Genomic DNA, 23,716 nt, shown 5'->3' with positions numbered 1-23,716 from the left:
TAAACAGTCTGGTTTCATTCTTTTGCATGTGGCTTTCCAGTTTTTCCAGCACCATTTATTAAAGAGGCTTTCCTTTCTCTGTTATAATTTTTTTATTCCTTTATCAAAAATTATTTGCCTATATATAAGGGATTTATTTCTGGACTCTCAGTTCTGTTGAATTGGTCTCTGTGTCTTTTTTTCTGTTAATATCATGCTGTTTTGATTAGTCACTTTGTAGTATAATTTCAAGTCAGGCAGAGTGATATCTCTGGCTTTGTTCTTTTTTCTCAGGATCGCTTTAGCTATTCACGGTCTTTTCATGACTCCATATAAATCTCATATTTTTGTCCTATTTCTTTAAAAAATGCTACTGGAATTTTGATGGGGATTGCATTAAATCTGTATATTGCTTTGGGTGATAAAGTCACTTTTACTATACTGATTCTTCCAGTCTATGAACATGGAATATCTTTCCATTTCTTTGTGAAGTATATGCTTTTTTAAATGTGTGTACGTGTGTGTGTGTTTCTCCATATGTTACTTACAAACCACACAGTTCATCTAGTCTGCTTGATATAGTGGAGTTTACGTGGATATGATGGAGGTAATAGAAGAAATAATACAAATGGCTCCTGTCTTCAAGGTGTCTGTAAACTAATTGGGAAGACATGCCCACAGAGTAAAGTGAAAAGTCTATACAGAAACACGTAACAAATAAAGATTACTGCAGTTGAATATTAAGGGACATCTGCTAAAAGACTGAACTAAGTCATGTGGAGTTATTGTTTATTTCTTAGAGGATATGAAATGTGTTTTGAACAGAATTTATTCAGAGACTCAGGGGTCTAAATTAAGTATTGTACTCAGATAATGGATAAATGTAGAATGAAAATAACTAAAATTATTTGAGAGGGATAGACTAGTGAGTGAGGTAATAAAAGGTGATATAATAAAAATGTAATAAAAAGCAAATGTCCATAACAGATCGATATAGAATTGAGTTCAGCCACTTCACTGATAGCAGTTCTTTGGAAAAATTATTTAATTCCAGAACCTAAGTTTCCTTATCTGTAAAATAGCAGTATTAATTTGTACCTCACAGGAGGATTTGCCACATATATATGTAATGCTTCTAGCTTGGCAGATAGTAGGCACTCACTCCTTCATTAAAGCCTCACTCCATCTCATTTCTCTAACTAGAATTTTCTACTTTCCTGAAGCCACTGTTTATCTTTCAGCTCTGCCAGATTGAACCTGTTTTTTATTCCCATTCACCCAATATTTCTAGGACTGCCTTTCGTCTTCTCTTTACTCTTTTTCTCTTTCCATTCTTTCTTTCCTTTTTCCTCCACTCTTCTTTTTGTTAATTTTTTCTCTTCTCTCCTTCTCTTTCTTTTTTAATGCTTCATAGCTATTTCAGGTGACCATCATATTTGTAATGTAAAAATCCATTCTTTTTTGAGACTTAAGTCATCTGTGTTATCCTCTCACTTATGTGGCCTTTCTCAGTCTCATTGAGTATCGTTCATAATGGTAGCTGTTTCTGAGTTCTGTCCTTGATCTATGTCCAAGTGGTTCTCACATAGAGGTAACTCTCTTCCTGTCTTCTACCCCAACTCCAGAGGGCAGGAAGACCAAATACCCCATGGTGAAGAATTATTTTGTCAAATGCCAGTTTTATCTCCCCCAACCCATACCCCCTTAAGTTGAGAAACATTCCTCCATTACTTTTACATATGTTCTCTTAGTTTTAACAATTATTTATAAATTATTCCTCAAGCCCACACTTCTCTTCTGAGTCTATTCATCTTATCTGAGAATTCCTAGGTCCTAGAACTCTGTATGAGAACTGAACTCTTAGCTTCCCCTCTTTCTTTTCTCTCCCTCACAACAATACACACACACTCACTTTTTATTTCTTAATTCCAGGAGAACCACTGACCTCGTAGTCATTCACATTGGAATATTGAAAGTCATCCTAGACACCTCCTTGCCCTTAACTTCTCCACATTTGGTTACTTACATGTCTTGTTCCTTTTACCTTCTAAGTATGCACCTCTCATTATCCCTTTCTCTCTACTTCAGCCTGCCATAGTTCAAGTACTTTAAAAAGAAAAAAAAATGACTGGAATGCTTTTCCTTTTCATCTTTGCTTGGTATCTTTCTCCATGTTTCATAATCCTTCACAAGCATTGCTGTTTTGTTAAAGTCATTTTAGTAATCTTGATATTCGTGTCATTTATATCTAAGAGAAGAGACTTGACAGCACATAACAAAAGCCACACAAGAGTGATTTAAACAAAAGGTTTCTTTTCCTCTCATTAAAATAACTGTTAGAGGAGACAGACCAGGGCTTGTATGACAACTCTAAGATCATCAGTGTCGCAGATTGCTTTCCAATCAGTTCCTCCTGGATAGGTAGAAGAATTACCATAGGGGATCCTCAGAAGGGCATATTTTGCAATTCAGTCAGCTCCTTCAAAGTGCCTTCCTGGAAGCCTCACCTACTGACTTCCAGCTGCAAGGGAAGCTGAGAATTGTTGTTTAACATGGCACATTGTCACCCCAGGTATGTGGGGTTCTGTCAGTGAGGAAAAAGGAGAGAACGCATATTGAATAGGTGATTAGCAGTTTGCCCTTTACCCCACCCTTCATCAAAATCATGCTAGCTTCCAAATCGTTGTTATTCACATCAATTTATTATTGCTTGAATTGTAATTATTTATTTACCTTTTATTTGTCTATTTGTAACTTCCCTACTGTAAATGTCAGGAACTATGTCGTGTGTGTGTGTGTGTGTGTGTGTGTGTGTGTGTGTGTGTGTGTGTGTGTCTGTGTCTTCAGAGTCTAGTATAGTTGTTCCTCAATAAATATTTGTTGAGCAAAATCATCTGAATAAGTTCATGGAGAATAGGAGCACTAACATGACTCTTAAGTTATGAGTCTTATGGATAGAGTTTAATGGTGTCATTGACAGCGTCAGATATAGTTTAGTTGGGTGGCAATTTCTCAAAAAGTTATAGAGTCACACTTTAGTATGCTGAGATTGGTTCAGTAGACTGCAGTGAAAATAGCCACTTCTTTTCAAGGTATGACTTTAAACCAGGAGAAGTGAAAATAATATAATTCAGGTGAGTTTAGTTTCCTTTACAGAATCAATGTAGGAGACCACTCAATTGTGTGGTCCGTGTCTTTGCTCGTATCTTTTTGGTATTCCTCTTTTTAAATCGCTCTCAATTTTTTTAGTTTCTTCAGTTTGGATAAATTTCCTCCTTTGATATGTAGCTCATTTCGAAAGTTCTTCTAAAGCAGAATTTATAGATGTGCCTTCAACAAAAGGGGCTTTTAAAAAATGTTAAAACTTATTGTAATATACGTGTTTTGAATGTTTTAAATGAAATATCTTCCACTTAATAATTACACATTATCTATAAAATTGTTGCTACTTTCAGTTCCTTTGCTTTTAGAGAGATTCCTTTTAAATTGATAAAATACTTATTAAACATTATTAGACCTTATACAAAGTAATGGCAGTACTGGATATCCAGTTAACTCTTTCTCAATAAAGTCTTATTTTATTATTTTCATAAAATAAAAATTGGCAAAACATTTATTAAACATTGTTAGACCTATACAAAGTAATGACAATACCGGACATCCAGTTAATTCATTCCCAATAAAGTCTTATTTTATTATTTTAATAAAATTGAAAAATTAAAACCAGGACCCTTCAGGGTAAGTGAGGTTCTTAATTATTCTGTACCCTCAGAGCCTGGTACAATGAATTAGTTAAATGGTGAACAGAAGGACAAAGACTTTTTCAAGGTGATCTAATCCATTATTTTCCAAACCTTAATCATTTGCATTCCACCTTTAAGGTTTTTACAATATTTCCTATCACCTGTATATCTATTTACTAAGTAAATTTTTAAATGAAATTTAACCTTCCGTAAATGAAAACTAGCATCACTTATCACAAATAAATAATTATTAAAATGTTGACACCAATTATACAGCTTCCTTGGAATGCTTGTGCTTTGTGTGCTGCACCTTATTGCCAGAGTGGCTTGTGGTGTTTGAACACTTTATGCTTGAAGATAAGACATTTACTTTATTAGCCTTCCAAGTAATTGTAGTCAAACATCAAGGAAATAGTGGCTGTTCAGTAGGGAGGTCACTAAATGGATTTACCATCTCAAATTAGTTCTGCTCCCCAAAATATCAACAGTAAACATCCACATGAAAGCCTTTATAAATATTAAAAAGAAATAAATTACTGTAACATTTAATATTTGAGAGCTTAGACTAACACCGTGTACTTGAGAGGTGAGTGGATGGGACATAGTGTAAGTGTAAATCTGCAGTAATTTTTACTCATAGATCATTCATTCAGTAAACAGTGGTACTTCTGATACAGCTCTACATAGTGGGTGAGTATAACTTTGATTCAACAACAAGGATTTATAGAGCTCCAGCTGTGAGCAGTCATTGGTGCTAGGTGAGTAGTAATGACAGATAGGCAATGAATATAAGCGAACTTTTAAAGATTATTTTAGATTTTCATAAATGCTATGAAAGATATAAACATTGCGGAGAAAGGGAAAAAGAATAAATAACTGGGGGAGGCTGTTAAGAATGTAGTCTCGGGAGGTGACATTTGACGTGATACTTGGAAAATGAGAAAGAGCCAGTCATGTGAAGAACTTAAGGAAGAACATTTCAGGCAGATGATTTACCAAATGCAAAATCTGAGGTGGAAAAGGGCTTGACACATTGAACCAGAAAAAAGGCCAATGTAGTTGATATGTAGTGAGGAAGGAGGAGAGAGATGAGAGGAGGCAGGCAAGAGCCAGCACATTGCAGATCCTGTAAGCCAAGCAATGGGAGGCCAATGAAATGGAGGAGTGAATACACTTTAGAGGAGATTGATGGATGCCCTTACTTAAACATTATATTATTATGGTAATTTTAAACAAACATGTATTGTTTTAACAGAGTTTAAGATATAAAAATTTAGTGTATAATCATATTTGATTTTGCCCCTCATTGTTTTATTGTAGCATGGTATTTCATTGTATTATTTCTCATTTAAATATTTTGTTTACTTCTAAAATCAGTAGTAAACTTTTTATTCCTATGACCATCAGTGTTCTCATACTTCATTTATTAAGGAAAGAAATTGGACTATGTAAATACCAATAAATGAAGAAATTTGTGGAATTGGGGTTCAGTATAACAACTAAAAATTTATTTCAGTAGTAGTTTTAGTGAAATTTGACTAACAGAGAAAAAAACCTTCCTTCTAGAACCCTGATACTCATCATCATTAAGCACATATTTGTGTTCCTCAGCCAGATGTTACTCATAGGTATTAGATTATAATACCTAATAAGTTGATTTATGTATACTCTGATAAAATTTGAGTCTTTAGTTAATGCTTGAATGATTTTAGCTGTCTGTTACAGGTGCTCAATACCCTTGTACTTGTTTCTTTTTTATATTGTGATCTATTCCTGAGACAATTATATTTCAGGCCCACATTATACCTATAAATTTAAGAATTCTTCATCTGATGCTCTAATTAAGGAAATATACCATGTAAGTTTGACCTTTTGATTTGTCTCATGTCTTTTAGGAAGATAATTACATGTAGTTTATATGCTAAGGCCTCAAGTATTTGATTGAAGCTAAAGATGGATCAGATTTTCATCTAGTGTAAATATAATTAAGAGATGAAAAGAATCATTGTTATGACATCAGAAAAATAATTTGTTATCATGTTTCCTTTTTCTTCCCCAATTTACTCTTTTTATTCACTATTATCATTTATTTTTGTGGATAGAAGTTTATCTCTTATTGCCATGGATTTCACCTTAGAACCCTGTACACTGAGTGCTCATTCTGAAAGGGTAAGCTAGACATCTAAATTTTAAAATTTGACCATATCGGGAACCATAAATCATATAGAAACTTTTTATAATTTTTTTATTTTTTTCAATTAGAGTTGACATATAATATTATATTAGTTCTAGTTGTACAACATAGTGATTAGACATTTGTATAACTTAGGAAGTGATCCCCCAATAAGTCTAGTACCCAGCTGGCACCATACATAGTTATTACAATGCTCTTGACTATTCCTTATATTGTGCATCCTATATTTACATCCCTGTGACCATTTTGTAACTACCAATTTGTACTTAATACCTTCACCTTTTTCTCCTAGCCCTTCAGCCCCCCTCCCATCTGGCAACCATCAGTTTATTCTCTGTATCTATTAGTCTGTTTCTGTTTTGTTTGTTTTCTTTAGATTCCACATATAGTGAAATCATATGGTATTTGTCTTTCTCTGACTTATTTTACTTAGCATAATACCCTCTAGGTCCATCTATGTTATAGCAAATGCCAAGATTTTATTCTTTATTATGGCCGAATAATATTCAATTGTACCACTTCTTTATCTAGTCATCTCTTGATGGGCACTTAGGTTGCTTCCATATCTTGGCTATTGCAATTAATGCTGCAGTGAACATAGGGGTACGTATATCTTTTCAAATTAGTGTTCTGGATTTCTTTGGATAAACACCCAGAAGTGGAATTGCTGGGTCATAAGTTAGTTTTATTTTTCATTTTTTTTTTTGAGGAATCTCTCTACTGTTTTTCATAGTGGCTGCACCAATTTGCAGTCCCACTGACGATGCATGAAGTTCCTTTTTTTCTTCACATCCTCATCAGCATTTGTTGTTTGTTGATTTATTGATGATAGCCATTCTGACTGGTATGTCTCTGATGATTAGTGACATTGAGCATCTGTTGGTCATCTGTATGTCGTCTTTGGAGAAGTGTCTATTAAGGTCCTTTGCCTATTTTTTAATTGGATTGTTTGGTTTTTTGGATGTAAGTTGTATGAGTTCTTTACACAGTTTGGATAGTAACCCCTTACCAGATATATCATTGGCAAATATCTTCTCCCAATCAGTAGTTTGTCTTTATGTTTTGTTGATGGTTTACTTTGATGTGCACAAACTTTTTAGTTTGATGAAGTCCTATTTGTTTTTTTTTTTTTCCTTTCATTTCCTTTGTCTGAGGAGATATATCAGAAAAAAATATTACTAAGCAATGTCAGAGAGTTTACTGCCTATTTTTTTTCTAGAAGTTTTATGGTTGTGGGTCTTACTTTAACTCTTTAATCCATTTTGAGTTTATTCTTGTATATGGTTTAAGAACGTGGTCTAGTTTCATTTTTTTGCATGTATCTGTCCAGTTTCCCAACATCATTTATTGAATAGACTCTCTTTACCCTATTGTATATTCTTACCACCTTTGTCGTAGGTTAATTGACCATATAGGTGCAGGTTTATTTCTGGGCTCTTTATTCTATTCCATTGATCTATGTGTCTATTTTTATGCCAGTACCATGTCATTTTGATTATGATAGCCTTGTAGTATTGTTTGATATCAGATAGCATGATACCGCCAACTTTGTTCTTTCTTGGTTGCTGTGGCTATCCGTGGTGTTTTGTGCTTCCATACAAGTTGTAGAATTATTTGTTCTAGTTTTGTGAAAAAATGTCATTGGTGTTTTGATAGGGATGGATGCATTAAATCTGTAAATTACTTGGGGTAGTATGCACATTTTAACTATGTTAATTCTCCCTGTCCATGAGAACAGTATGTCCTTCCATCTATTTGTATCTTTTTTTAATTTCTTCAGTGTCTTATAATTTTCCAAGTACAAGTTTTTTCCCTTGGTTAAATTTATTCCTAGGTATATTTTTAATGCTATTGTAAATGGGACTATTTTCTCAATTTCTCTTTCTGATAGCTTGTTATTGGTGTGTAAAAATGCAACTGATTTCTAAATATTAATTGTGTATTCTGCTACTTTATTGAATTCATTTATCGGTCCTAATAAATTTTTGGTGGAATCTTTAGGTTCTCTATGGTATCATGACATCTGCAAATAATAGTTTCATTTCTTCTTTTCCAGTTTGTATGCCTTTTCTTTTTCTTATCTAATTGCTCTGGCTAGGACTTCTAATTCTATATCGAATAAATATGGTGAAAGTGGACATCCTTGTCTTGTTCTTGATCATAAGCAAAACGCATTTAGCTTTTTCCCATTGAAGATAATGTTAGCTGCGGGTTTACTATACATGGCCTTTATTAAATTGAGGTATGTTCCCTCTATTCCCACTTTGCTGAGATTTTTATCGGAAATGGATGCTGGATTTTGTCAAATCCTGAAGAATTTTTTTAAAAAGTACATATATTTTTGGATCCATCAGTGACACACGTTAAAATTTGAATATTAGAACACTGGGAGAGACAAAACAATAAATGATTACAACTCTATGCAAAAATATTAAAGAATGAGGATTTTTTTTTGTTTCATTCAGAGAGGCTAATTTTGACTTAAATATATTTATGATGATGAATATGTTAAATAATGTTGATAGTTTCCTTTGTCTCTGAAGAAGTCAGGAAAAGGATGATTTAAACTTAAAGCATTTATGATTTGGGGTTATAGAATATGATTTTTGGAACCTTGTGACTGATGTTTATTGACATTAAGTGGGGACTCTGTTTTCATCCTTACGTTAGGAATCTATGGTTAATGGAAAATCTCTCAATTGAGTCAGTACTCTTTTACCATTCACTATAACTCAGTCTTATATGGGGTCAGGTGTTATGCAGGGATCGGGTAACTTAAGTTCTTGCTTTGTGATCAGCTAGAATAGGTGCTTTACGCATTCAGAATCATGTCGGAGGAGGCAGTCCACTTCATAGGTTTCAGTCAAGTTCAACTAAGCTCTTGCTATGGCCGCTTAATACTTTTTGAGTATCCTGATTATAGCTTAAGTTAAATATTGTGGCCAACTTACTTTGCAACTTCTGATTTGATTAGTAGAGCAACAGTGAATCTCAGAAAATCTCTTGCCTAATAATTGCTTATTATCAGTTCATAATCTTTTTTACATACCAAGAACTGCCCACCACAGTGATCAAGGCTTTTCTTTGATTATTTTAATTATGAATTTGGTTTTTAGGGTTATTAATTCTTTGAGTTCCATTGCTTTTTCTGAGCTATTTAGTACTGAAAATTCTCATCTTTGTTTTCCATGCTTTCAGATGTAATAAATCTTATCAGTACTATCTTTAATACAGTGAAACAATTCTTAGATGTAAGGGCGGAATGAGTTAGTGGGTGTGTATAGTGTCTTCATCTCACCCTAACCCCACCCTCCCAACTGAGATTTTAACACTTTTTCTTCTCTATACTATACCTATTACAGGTCACACCATACTTTCCTTTCCTCTGAGAATACTGTTTGTCTTCCTGTCTCTTTACATTCTTTAATTGTTACTTCTTTTTTCCCATCTATTTGTATGCAGTCCATTCTTCACTGATGCATTTATACTTCCTTTGTGTCTATACAGCCCAATGTTCTGTTTTTTCAAGCGCTAGCTACTTCTGACCCACTTTCAATTGTTGCTTATTTGTTACATCTAGGATATATATACACATACTTTAAACCTTCATTATATTAGAAATCTTATATAAATCTTGATATGTTAACTAAATTCTAATTACTGTGAAGGCAGGTGTTCTCTCTCATACTTCATATATCCTGTGTTTAATTCAGAACCAAGCACATAATAGGAACTCAGTATTTATTAGTAGTATAATTATACTACTAAATAAAAATAGGTAAGAAAGGTGGTAGAGTATTTTTATTGCATTCATTTGTCTTGGAGTTTAAATATGAGTATTTTTTCTGATTTCCCTTGAGATTAAATTTTGACAATGTAAAAGATATTCTTGCATAACTGAGGTTTGTGTTCACACTTTATTTTTGGAAGGGAGGTTCCATTAAAGAATGCTCAGTTACCTGCAAGTTCTTTGATTAGGAGCAAATGTCCATAATGGACCCTACAGGATTTTAAATACTTTAATTACAACTTCTATCAAGCTTTGAAAAGTATATTGTGTGTGAAGATGAAGGGAAAATTTGGCTTTAAATTACTGAAAAAATTATAAACCAACACCCCATTGGTTGCTGTTAATATATAAAATGCAGATAATAAGACAATATTCCTATTTTATTTTTTCAATTTGAATTCTGTTCTGAGTTAAGAAACAATTGGCTCCCACATGTACAAGTTCAGAGGGCAACGTTAGATATAAATGGTGAAACACAACTTATTACAAATAGATTAGGGTTAAATCTCTTTTCTGCAATGCAGTAGCTATTGATTTGGGGTGTGTTACTTAACCCCTTTGAGCCTTCTTCTTATTGAAATGGAGACAGTAATAACCAATCTCAGAAGATTAGAAGCAAGGCTAAAAAAGATAGACTATCTAACGCACCAAGCATATTACCTCACATCTGACGCACACAAATTGTCTTTTGCTACTTTTCTTCCCTTCCTCTTTATTTTAGATATACATTATTTAATTGAAAGTCTTATTTAAAATACTTACCCTTGTAATGTATCATAGACATTATGATACTTGTAAAAAAGTTACTCTTAATTATAATAGTGATCCAGTGGGAAACGAGTTTGAAAAAAAGATGTCAATAATGTAACATGAATATTTTTCAAAGATTTCATGATTTGGTTTCACTTCAAAGTAGTAAATTTGAAAAAGTATTAAAAGATAATAAGCTTAAAAATACAATAAGAATTGTTGCTAGTTTGAGGTGTCATATCATTTTCTGACATCAGTCAGAATATCTCTAGGTGAGAGAAAACAAAATTTGCCACCTTTACAAGGGCAGTAGTTTTATAATAAAACTATTTTAACCAGGCTTTTTGGGGGAATGGAGTTTTCTGGCTAAAAACGCCTTTTGTTCCAGCCCTTTACATAAATATTTACAAGTATAATTGTCCACTTTTCTGCCTTAGAGAAATGTATGTATAGAATACAGTAGCTTCTTTGTTTGTAGACTAAGGATCTTTCATTCCTCATTCTAAGTATCAGTGATTATGGTACGGCAGTGTGGATGACCTCATTATAAGAGGAGATTAGGGTGAAAGTAATCATAGGGCATACTGTGAAGTTACCAGCCCTCCTGTGCACCTTCAAATCCTTAATGTCAGTTTTAGTTTTTATATCCTACTTCTTCTGAACATTTTCTAATGAATTGCAATTATTTTCTTAAAACTTAAAATTTATAAAAGGGGACTTCAGAGATTATTTAGCCTAGAATCTTCATTTTATAGGGTTAACAATCGGAAGTGAGGGTTTATTGACTTCCTCAAGTATACAAAACAGATTCACAAACAGAAACAAAAGATTTAGGTTCTCTCAATAAACTGACACTTTAATAGTGTCCTAGATTTTGTTGGTTATCTTTGATCTTCTTTGAAACAGGTAGATCGACACTTGAGAAAGCTGGATCAGGAGCTGGCTAAGTTTAAAATGGAGCTGGAAGCTGATAATGCTGGAATTACAGAAATATTAGAGAGGCGTAAGTAAAATCTACAGTTTTCCATCAATGTTGGACAGTGTGTGCACAAACCACTGAGGAGACGCTTGTCCCTCAGAGACTTCTCAGATCCAGAGCTTCGGTGGATGGTGGCAACCGGGTCGAGGAGCTTGGACCCTGGCAGTGGAATTGTTTGGATCGTGGATACTGAGGGTGATAGTGTAGGATATTATCCACTTACTCCTTATGAGAATAACATATTAAGCCTTTCCATTTTTTAATATGCTAGTAAAATGAGTGGTAAGAGCAAAGACTTAAATATAACTATCTAGAAATAAGTCAGCCGTCTGTCACTAAATGTATTGTCTTTGCCCTGCCTCTTTGTGTACTTAAGCCTTGAGGAAGGTTAATGTTTATTTTTAAAAACTGTCTTAAGGCTTTTCCTCAGCTTTACTAAGAAAGATTTTGATGGATCCCATAACACTTTCTCTTTTTCCTCAGAAAAGTCTAAACTTTCTCATATCAGCAAAAAGCCATTTTAATACTTTTTTGCAAGGCTTGACTTGATCCCCTGCAGTTGTTTACCCTTATCACTTCTTGGATTTAACTCAGGAGACTTTCCAACAATGGAGACATGAACTGTTTCCTTATCTAATTTAGCATTTCTTCCAACCTAAATAGGTAATGTTCATAAAAGCACATAATGTGGTGCTAAGTCTAGAGTCAGCACTCACTAAATGTTAGTTAGATCAAAATAGTATTATGACCGAGTTCTACTTGAATTATTTAAAGTGTTCAAACATATTTTTCTCTTGGTGTATTTCAACAGCAAGAGCATGTATATATTTCTTCTACCCACAGATGAAAGGTTTCTTTACAGTGTTAGGTTATGTATCTCTATATACTTACTAAAGGTCAAGTAGAGAAGCGGGCAGGCACAAATCCATCTTGGTATCCATTGTTGCATTTTGTATTCAAAAGCAGATCCATCACTTTAGATGATCACCTAATTTATTTGTGGAACTTTTGTTCCAGGGGAGCCCTATCTGAGAATAATAAGTATTTGGAGACAAAATAAAATATCCTATAGCTGCTTTGATTTCTTTTGAAATGCTGATAATAGTTTTGAATAATGACAATTCATACCTTCTTAAGACTGCAGGAAAGTTCATGAAGCATCATGTGTAAGGACACAGACATGTGAAACTAAATCGGATCAAGTTATAAAAACTGCTCCACGCTATGCCCTGCCATAAGTTCATCTCAAGAGATCAAGATAGACCCGTAAAATTTATTTGAAAGTATTTTAAAGCTTGGCGGTAGAGATTCAGTGTTTCATTTTTCACAAGTAAAATCCCTAAACTTCTTTTAGGAAGTCTTTACAAACTTATGCCATTTTAATGGTTAAAGAATTTTTTCTCATATGGTGATGTCCCATCACCTGATACTTTAAGATATCCTGTAGAAAGGTTATCAACTCACTAAGACTAGGTTGAGTTTTTCATATTTTATCAGTAATGAGGTTATAATATCCATTCATCCATTTACATGATACCTACTGTCGTGAATTCCCTTATTAGACATTAGCATGCCTTGAGCTGTTTTGTATGTAAGGTGAATATAGAGAAATGGATTATTTATTGTTCAGAGAGAGAATGAAATTGGTTCAGGGTGAAGTTGGCAGTGGTGACCCTCTAACATGTTTGACTAAAATGACACAGGCATATGCATCAGTTTACTAGTCCTCTGCTGGGAAAAGGTACACAGTGCCTATAGTTGATTGACGTGTAAAGTTTTGTGTAAAGTTGTATCTTTGTTCTTCTCTCTCTTTTTTTTTTTAGGATCTTTGGAATTAGATACTCCTTCACAGCCAGTGAACAATCACCACGCTCATTCACATACACCAGTGGAAAGTAAGTTTGGTTTAGTACAGTTAAAATTGTAAATACAATTAAAAACTCATCATATATTACCTGTATATTCTCTTTTATTAGATCTGTACAACTGATTGAGAAACAAAAATCTTTTCCTTTTATTTTGAAAGATATATTTTTCATTGACCTTACTGGCAGACTTCTCTTCTTCATTTGGGAAAAACATATTTGATTTAAGAATAGGGAGTCTGTTTTCTCCAGATTCATAGAGGAAGAATGTATGGTATTAATAGCAGTATATACTTCCTACACACTGACACCTGATTCTCTCTAGAGGCAGTTACAACTGAACCAAACAATGAACTACCTGATGGTTGGCTCTGTGTCTTTTTCCTTCTTGCTTCTCCAGTGCTTAGCTACTGTTTGGCGTATAATAAAGTTGCTGAGTTAGTGACTAAATGAATGGTTAGTCAGGCAGCTAGCTGGCTCCTTGACTTTATCTGTGATTTTTTTGACCAATCAATTTGATAAGAAAGAAAAGTTGGTTGAAAACATCTAAATTGTAGATAATGTTTTCAAAACAGAATTTCCCTCATGTTACAAGTGGAACCATGGTGCATCATGGGTTATCTGCAGTAATTTACTACTGAAGTTTTTTAAAATGAGTAGTCTGCTTTTAATAAAAACATGTGACACCGAGTTCCGTCTTCTAAGAAAACATATTTGATGAGGAACTCAGTTCATAACTGTACCAGTTTATAACCAGATGGAAGTATTATACCTTGTCCATAATTCTCTAAAGTTTAAAAAACACATGAATTCTTTATTTATATTCAGAAAGGAAATATAATCCAACTTCTCACCATACGACAACAGATCATATTCCTGAAAAGAAGTTTAAATCTGAAGCTCTTCTATCTACCTTAACATCAGATGCCTCTAAGGAAAATACACTAGGTAAGTTTATTATCATAAATATGATTGGTTGCTTTTTTTATTCTGTTAAAGAGGAAACTAAAGCATTCAGAATGAATGAATCATATAGATTCTTTACCTGGTTAAAGTCTACATATGGAGAGAAAAGTAAAAGAAAAAATGTGACATGAAACTTAAATTTAATGATTATATCCCTGCTGAGAGAGAATGTATTTTAAACTCACTAATGTTATGTTTTCTTCTAACCATTTTTATTTCTTCTTTAATTTTACACAGGTTGTCGAAATAATAATTCTACGGCCTCTTCCAACAGTGCTTACAGTGTGAATTCCTCCCAACCTCTGGCGTCCTATAACATTGGCTCATTATCTTCAGGAACTGGTGCAGGGGCAATTACCATGGCAGCAGCTCAAGCAGTTCAAGCTACAGCACAGGTGAAAAGGAAAAGTCTTAGAAACAGAATGTTGTTTCATTTTGTCTGTCATTGGCAAACTCCATTAGAAACAACTAGACATTTTTTTAATTGTATAGTTTAAAAATTAAAAAGTTTTTTTAATTGTATAGTTTTATTTTTAAATCATAGTTGTATGATATCTGACTATTTATTGAAATGAGTATGCAGAAATCACCCATTTGATAGGAAAAGTAAAAAATAGGTTCATACAATCTCACACAGATTCCTTCTCCCAAAAATTTGCTTATGATGCCCATGTTCTTGACCTAACCCACTGTTCAAGATCAAATTCTAGGCAGACTCTGCCCAGGGTCTGCACTGTTAATCACATCAAAAATTCTGTTTCACGTTTAGAACCTTGAAGTATCTACCATCCTAGCACCTGCTAGGACTGTGCTTTCTTCTCCCTACCGGTGGCAGGGCTTCCTCTATAGCCTCAGAACTTAGGCTGCCTTGAATTTACTCACTTCCATACAGTTCGTCTGTATTCCACATTTAGTTACCCATCTTGTAATTACTTCATAACACTGTAAAACTGATTCTTTACATAAAATAGCGTAAATTACAATGATGGAAATAATGTTTAAACAAAATAAAGGAATATTGGTTAAATAAAAATAATACTATAAATAATAAGACTTGAAAATCTACATATTCGTGTATTAATACTATTAACGAATGTCTATTCAAGATGAAAGAGGGACGAAGAACATCAAGTTTAAAAGCCAGTTATGAAGCATTTAAAAATAATGACTTTCAGCTGGGAAAGGAATTTTCGATGCCCAGGGAAACACCTAGCTATTCGTCATCTTCAGCACTCATGACGACACTGACACAGAATGCCAGCTCAGCAGCAGCGGACTCACGGAGTGGGAGAAAGAGCAAGTAAGTTTTATCGCGACAGTAGCCCTGTACCTTTACTAAGATGCGGTCTCTGTGGCATCCAGCGGGGCTTCCATGTGTTCAACAAAGGCAGCATGTAATGGATCAGGTTGAACTTTAGAGCTGTGGAAGATATGACATTTTCATTCACACCGCTGTACTTCGAAGGGGTAAATTTTTCTGGAGTCTTAAGTTGGGATTGTTAATAAATTACTTCTGCTCGCTTTCTTTCGTCCATGAGGTTAAACCATTTTATGAAACTTTCTTCATATATAACCCCTATTTTGTCACGTGTTTCAAGGCAAATTAATGCATAAGATATCAGTTATATCCTGGGAATTTTTTAAAATAAGATTCTTCATTTTGGTTAAGAACAAGATGTCTTAATTCTTGGTCTTATATCCCCAAAACTAAAATTACGAAAACATCTTTAGATTTTGTATGACACTCTTAGAATGAGTATATCAATTTTAAGTATGAAAACTTAACAGATTTTGGAACCATCTGTCCTAAGTACCTGCATATCCCTGACGTTCACACATAATGATATTCAAATGCTAGGCCAACAGAATTAGTTACCTGATAATTGTACTATAGCTTTTTTAATGTATTCTATTTTTGTGAATAAATCCCTAAAAGAATAATCAAGGTAGAACTACCACTAAAGTGTTAAATATCTTATAAATTAATTCATCTTAATGACCCAAATTTTTTATAACTGCAGATGATAAATTTCTGTATTTTTAAAATTTAATTAATATTCAGATAATAGTGAAATAATTGTGAATTTTAAAACCTTTTGTTTCCTGTTCTACACAGGTAAGTATTCACACATTGGTTGATGGTTATCATCATTTTCACCAAATGTTTGTGTGTATATATTTGTATTTTAGATTTTATGAAGAGTATTCAGTTTGCTTAAAAATAGTTATGTAAGGCAGCCATAACTAATTCTAAAAGGTATTGCCTACAGTTTAAGTCAATGGTAAGTAGTAACTTGATTAAAAAATTATTTTAAAAATTCTGAAATATTTTGAAAACAAAAAATTCTCAAAAATAAACCATTATGAAAAATGTTACTCATTGTTGTTCTAAATAATTGTGGTTTTAATCTGTTTTTTCAGATTAAGTTAGTCTTAAACGTGAGTTTATGCAGTTGGTGCCATTTCATTTTATGCCATTTATTTAAGAGTTTTTCTCGGGTTACTTCTGGATGCTGAGCATAGAAAATTGATACTGTTTTTTTCAGAAACAACAACAAGTCTTCAAGCCAGCAGTCCTCATCTTCCTCCTCCTCCTCTTCCTTGTCATCATGTTCTTCATCATCAACTGTCGTACAGGAAATCGCTCAACAAACAACAGTAGTACCAGAATCTGATTCAAACAGTCAGGTTGATTGGACTTATGACCCAAATGAACCACGATATTGCATTTGTAATCAGGTAAAAGTCTGGTATATGCCTATAAAAGCATAATCTGAATAAATTAGGAAAAAGAGATTTCGCTTTTTTAAGTGCTATTTTTACTCCAGTTAAAATACTCTTTCTTTTTTGGGTATATTTTTCTTCTGCTTCTTATAAATACGACATGTTTGTTGTAAATACAAAGTATAAAGAAACATGTTAAGTCACCCATGATCTCAGTCTTCAGATATAACCTAAAATTAAACATTTTGATATATCACTGCTATGTACCCCACGTACATATTGTCTTAGTCTGCTCAGGCTGTCTTAGCAAAATGCCCCAGACTGGGTGGTTTAAAGATCAGAAATTTATTTTCTCAACAGTTCTGGAGGCCAGATAGTCCAAGATTAAGGTGCTGACTGATTCCATTCCTGGATTAAGAAAATTCTGTAAATATCTTGGCAGTAAAAGTAGGTAACCTACGAAAGAACAAAATCAAATTCACTCAGAATTTTCCCTCCATAACACAAAAAACTAGAAGTTGATGAAATATGTCTGTAGACCTTTGAGGGAAATATCTGAGTGTCCCCCACAATTGTTACCCAGAGAAGTCGTCGCTCATGTGCATAGAACCAGATGCAGATATTCACACTTGTGCAGAGAATCAGAAAGTATGCCATCTAGTTACCTCTGTCTGAAAAATTATTCAGTATTGAGAACTTCAATGAATTCAAGAATTAGGAAGTTGTGCTATAAAGTGCTAGTAAGGAACAGCAAAAAGAAAATTGAGAAAGAACGTATAATAGGTAATAAGTTTAGAAGTTTTAAGGAAATGCACTATTGACTGCTAAAATATAAATGATTTAACATGATCCAAGAAAAAGCAAAAACCTTAAATAGGTAAATAACCAAGGAAGAAACTTTAAAGCTTTACAAGAGGAACCACCCACAAAGGTGATTTAGAGTAAGTTCTTTCAGACTTTCAAAGAGCACATAATTTCTCTGTATCTCCCCGGTGCCCTGTCCCCAAAAAAAGTCTTTTAGGAAAAAATCTATGAAATGGTATAACTCTATATACTCTGCCCTGTACTTAGTGTATTTTTCTCTATTTTCTAACAGATCATAAATAATTAATTTGAGTTTAGATACTTAGTATATAGTCATAATAAAATATTTAATTTTTTTTAACTAGGTATCCTATGGTGAGATGGTGGGCTGTGATAACCAAGATGTAAGTATAAAATTTTTTTATTTAGGAATGAGAAAAATCACATATTATTACTTGAATATTTTTATTTGCTGTGTTTCTCAGTCTCAGGAAACAGTTTGCAGTTATGTTAATTATGTCATATTAATGCTAGAGTATTCTTCTCCAGAATAGGTTAGTGTCCCTTAAAGTGTTTCCTATTTTAACTTTCAAAGCTAATTTTATGGGTTTACATGCAGATTGTATTTCTCAAAGGTGTTAACATTAGAAACACCTTCTTCTCCCTTTGCTAAAGAATATTGTGTTTACTAGAATCCAGTTCACTTATCACAGTAAAGAATTGGAACTTGCAGATGATACATTCTTTAAGAAACATGATGCTCAGGTGATGGGTAGGCATGTTGAAGATGTCATGTGCGATTATTTTCTTTCCATTAATATAGTTTTGTACTCTGCAGGTGTCACCTGATAAGAGCCAGTTCTAATATAAAAAAAATAAATAAAGATTTGAAAGAAAGGAATTCCTCTCTTTAGGAAGCTTAATTTTGGTTAGAGAGATTTTTATTAAATGCAGAGAACATTTTTGTCTAGTATTTTTCATTCTCTCCTTACTTTCATACAGCTCAGCCCTCTTTTGTCCATCTATTACTCCAGAGGGGTAACAGAACTCTGAATTCTATAGAAAAATTACCCAGTAATGTTAGAGCTCTAAGGCTAATAATAAGAGTTTAAAATTTTTAAACAATCCGAAGATTGAGTAGAGTTGGCTTGGTCCATTAAAATTTGTCCTTTCCTTGACCTGACAGTGTCCCAGCAACATGTTCACATAGGTAGAGAAAAACCCTCCTTCCAATTCCCTCCTTAAAATTAACTTGTGGGCTGTTTGTGATTATTGCAAAACAGTATTGCTCAACCATTTCAAGAATACTGCTATAAACCATCTTCTGGGCACTGACTGAAAATGATGAATGAGATTCCCATCATTCTCTGATCCGTCATTCCCGATTACACTCTTCTGATGCTAAGATTTTCTGTGGGAGTTTACAGCTCCCTAATTAATATATCAAAGAGTAGAATATTTTTCCTCTACATATCGAAGGATACACCCAGAAAAGAAACCTAGGGTATCTCTTTAGTCTTTCATTACAAGTAGCTTATTCCACTCTAAGAGGGAGCAAATAAGGCTGAATAGTAAATAAAACTTTTAAAATACATTTACCTTCTACATAAAAGATCCATCTTTCTTCTTCTCTTTGAAAGTTGGTACCAACTTACTCTCCAAGTTAATGAAAATTAGTGAATTTCGGTTCATTATTTCAGATTGTGGGAATAGATTACACGAATCTCAGAGTTAACAAAAATCCATAATTTTTCTGTGCCTCTATTTCCTCATCTTTGAAGCTTATCAGTCAGACCATATGGTTTTTAAATCACCTCGATCTAAAAATTCTGTTTTCATGAATCTAATATTGTTTACTGGGCATATTTTAATACATACTCCCTAACCTTGAGAAATAGTAAAAACAATTTCTTTGTAATTTTGCTTTCTAGTGCCCTATAGAATGGTTCCATTATGGATGTGTTGGATTGACAGAAGCACCAAAAGGAAAATGGTACTGTCCACAGTGCACGGCTGCAATGAAGAGAAGAGGCAGTCGGCACAAATAAAGGTGGTCGTTTCATTTAAGGAAGAAACAAATTTCAACTAAACATTTTATATGAGACTTTAAAAAAGAAGAAAAGAGAAAGAAGGAACAATGCATTTCCCGGCAACCACTTAAAGGATTTCCACAGACAATCCTGTAAGATCTTGAACTTGAATTTTATGGGTTGTATTTTAATAATGTAAGTAAATTATTTATGCACTTCTGGTGTGCTATGAATATTATTCCAGTTAGCCTTGGATTATTTCAGTGGCCGACATATGCAGACATTTGTACTCCTTAACCATTTTCTGAAATTAATGGGCATTCTATAATTTAGACTTCAAAGAATTCCAACGATGAAGATTTTAAGAAAAGTATTTTATATTCAACAGGTATGTTCTGCTGCATGTACTGTACTCCAGAGCTGTTATGTAACACTGTATATAAATGGTCGCAAAAAAAAAAGTGCTTCTAAAAAGAATTTAAGATAATGGATTTTAAAATGCCTTTATAATAAGCTTTGTTTCTTTGTGAAACTAAATTCAGCAGGCTGAAGGAAATGGTTCATGTGATAAAGTGGGCTGGTGTCCTCTAGAGTACCTGGGTACATAAACAGAAACTCCTGTAGGTAAAAACGAATCTGTGCCATTAGTCTTTATATGTTTCTGCATCCAGACAGAGTGCAGTTCATGAGGTGGGAGGGGGAAGGGCTGAGGGGAAAGGGTGTTAAAGTGATAACATTTTTATACCAAATGTGTTTATTTTTTTGTGCGAGTAATCCCTAAAATTGGATTGTATTAGGTGTTAAAATAAAGTTTTTAAAAAATTACTTGTATTTATACTTTACACACTTAATAATGGAAATTTCTTAACTCCAATTTTCATAATCTAAAAAGGACAGAGGCCCAGGACACAGAAAATTGTATAATCTGTATTATTTCTTTAATAATACTTGGAATTTGTGATGTGAAAATAAGGGAAGGACATTTTTAATGTAAATTTGAAATGCAAATGTATTTTTCTAGAACATTTCTCTGGCTTTTCCTTCAGTCAAAGGGACATGAAAGAAGTCTAATTACAGCAGATAAAATAAAATTATGGTTATAGATGTTTTGACTTGAGGCAGTGTGACCAATTTAAGTAAAGAGACCCCCCTGGATTAGAACTTAAAGTTGAGTTCTAGTTTTGATTTTACCACATGCTGGTATGACCGTTAATTCAAATTTTGAATCACTCTGGGCCTTATTAAACCAGGGTGATGCTGGCTGCAGAAGTCTGTAAACACTCCTAAGATTTTGTTCTATAGGTGCTCTTTAAATTATAAATTTTGCATGGAAGAAGTTTTATTTAAGGTATACTATCGAGTCTGGTCGGTAGAAAAATTCTTAAAGCTTTTAAAATACTTATCATGTCATATTTTTTTTATATCAAAACTTACTGGGTCCACGAGATTCCTGCTTTAATCAAAACCACTTATGAGCCTCTTAGAACTTACTCAGAAAACTGTAAAATCTATGCAATGCTACCCAAAGGATATGGGTTAGATAGGGGATTCAGAGGTCTCTTCCAGCTTTGCCATTCCACAACTCTGAGCTGCTGCAGTCTGATTTTATAACTGGACAACCCATAAAACTAAGTTGGTTCATTTGTGGGTACTGACGATATCATAGTTATCATGATTTCATGATACTCAACCTTTTCATGGAGATTTTATAAACCTTTAAGAAATATTTAAGAAATAATATATAACATAGTATTCACTTGCTTATTAGCATGTTGCCTGGAAATGCTTAGTGGTATTGTTTAATGTTCTAATTAAATATAATGATTTTTCCAAACTTACTTGTATTATAGGAATTGGTCAAAGGAAAAAGCCTTACGTACAGCCTTATTTTAAGAGAAAGTTCCTTGTCAGAGTTAGGAACATCCCTATTTCCAGCTGCTACAACCCCTTCCAGTGTGTGAATCCCACTACTTAACCAAATCACTCAGAAAACATTTTGACAAATTTTAAACTCAAACATTAATATTTTATGAAGCGTGTGTAAAGAAGTAAACCAAGATTTTTTGCAGTTTAGTAATGAGTGGAAGCTATTAATATCTCATAAAGCAAGACATGGAACTACCTCATGGGAAAAGAAAGTATGTGGCCAATTATTAATATTCTTTGTGACATATAAACCAAGGGGTATAATGAACATTTTTGGTATTATAAAATACACATTCAAAATTTTTGTTGTACAAAGCTCATGTAACAATTGGTGGTGGCACAAAAATATCCAAATGTGGGTTCACAATTTATAGATGGTAAAAATCGAGGCCTTTCTGCTGTGAAGTGTATATTAAAATGTTCATGGTGACACACTTGAAGCAATAAATGGCTTAATTAAATGCCTAAATGAAGCTGACTGTTTGATAAACATATAATCATTCTTTTTAAGGGCAGTTAATTGTTTTGCTCTTTTCTTTAAAGCAAATTCCACGTATTTTAGATTTTTAACAATCTTAGGTTTGTGCAACATAGCGCTCTTTGTCCTTAGACCTCAAAAATGGTCTTCTCAATCTAATTAGTTATTTCGGTCTCACAAAAATAAATGTCTAATATGCTCGTGTAGGAAGATACTCTGAATGTGCAGACATTGCAATGTTTTCTTTCAACTCACATATTTAGAAAGAAATCTGTCAGCAGATGGGTTTTAACAGAAAAAGTATCCTCAAAAATGTTTAATTTTATAATTTTACAATCATTAAGTACGTAAAAGTTGAGAATACGGAGATCGAGGTGTGTGTGAGTCCGTGTGTGTGTGTTCATGGGGGAGTGTGATGGACAGACATGTTAACGAACAATTGCTATATTTTGATAAATGCTGTAATGGGTAGGTGAGTGTACAGAGCACCCTGGGGAACACTGGGAGACTTAACATAGGTTTCGTTTGAACTGATTCCTAAAAACAGATGGAGCAGAGAGGGTTTTCAAAGAAAAGACTGTTCAAGAGCTGCATTCTGGGAACTTGGAAGCAGTCTGGAATGAGCGGCCATGGGGCAGAGAGATGCAGTCAGGGAATGAATCCAGAAAGTGAAGCAAGAGTCCGTTCGGGAAGAACATTTTACACTGTGACATGGCATTGTTTTAATGGTAGTGGTGACATTTAATTTATGTCAATTAAATTATTATTTTAGTGAACAGTTTGATGAGATCATAGTACTTATTAAGATTATAAACTAAGGACCACAAAGTTAGTTTATAAGTTAGAAATTGCTAAAAATTATAATTTTAAGATGAATCTTTTCTCCTAGTTTCTGAAACTACAAATTAGAGTTGCTAGTCAAGATCTTTAGATTTCCTTTTAGATGATAAAATTTAAATTATTCAAACAAATTGTAATTTCTGATCCAGGATCCTAGTATTCATGATTTGATTCTGCTACAGTGAAATAAAGTTTAAAGTGATTTAAAGATGAACTGACTTCAGGATTGTTTGCTTTGTTTACCGAAGTTTGAACAAGGAAGAGGTGTGTCCCCTTCTTGTCATTTACATGTTAAAGTAGTAAGTCATGTATACCTTGTAAGTCAATACCTTAACTAATAAATTATTAGAGACTTCAGCATAATAAAATGTTTATTTAAAAGGAATTTAATAATACCTTAATAAATTCTTCAAAGCCATATGATTCTGTTTTTAATTAATCTAGAGCTGTTTTTTTACCTTCACTGCTGGCAAAGGAGATATTATAATCATTCATTTTTTCTGTTGCTTATTAAAATCCAGAAGCCAGTGTGGGAAGTGAGGATGGAGAAGGTGTATGCTTGTTGTTTATGCCCCGTTTCTACTTACCTATGTTAATGAATAAGAATAGTTTTTCTTAGGAAAGTGTATAACTGCTAGTCTCCAGTGA

At 33.4% G+C, this 23,716-nt stretch overlaps 1 protein-coding gene across 1 annotated transcript in view; it reads left to right on the top strand.

Annotated features, from left to right (window-relative positions):
- Nucleotides 1-22,219, top strand: part of ING3 (inhibitor of growth family member 3) — a 29,490-nt gene extending 7,271 nt beyond the window's left edge. The window contains exons 5-12 of the mRNA XM_006910574.2: nucleotides 11,363-11,459; nucleotides 13,259-13,330; nucleotides 14,129-14,248; nucleotides 14,504-14,661; nucleotides 15,373-15,566; nucleotides 16,813-17,005; nucleotides 18,160-18,198; nucleotides 19,726-22,219. Of these exons, the coding sequence (XP_006910636.1) occupies nucleotides 11,363-11,459; nucleotides 13,259-13,330; nucleotides 14,129-14,248; nucleotides 14,504-14,661; nucleotides 15,373-15,566; nucleotides 16,813-17,005; nucleotides 18,160-18,198; nucleotides 19,726-19,842 (990 nt within the window). The 3' untranslated portion in view covers nucleotides 19,843-22,219. The remainder of the gene's footprint in view (nucleotides 1-11,362; nucleotides 11,460-13,258; nucleotides 13,331-14,128; nucleotides 14,249-14,503; nucleotides 14,662-15,372; nucleotides 15,567-16,812; nucleotides 17,006-18,159; nucleotides 18,199-19,725) is intronic.
- Nucleotides 22,220-23,716: the final 1,497 nt, after the last annotated feature.

This window comes from Pteropus alecto, unplaced genomic scaffold (assembly GCF_000325575.1).
Source record: "Pteropus alecto unplaced genomic scaffold, ASM32557v1 scaffold22, whole genome shotgun sequence".
In the NCBI taxonomy this organism is placed as follows: Eukaryota; Metazoa; Chordata; class Mammalia; order Chiroptera; family Pteropodidae; genus Pteropus; species Pteropus alecto.
This window is presented reverse-complemented; position numbering and strand designations above follow the sequence as displayed.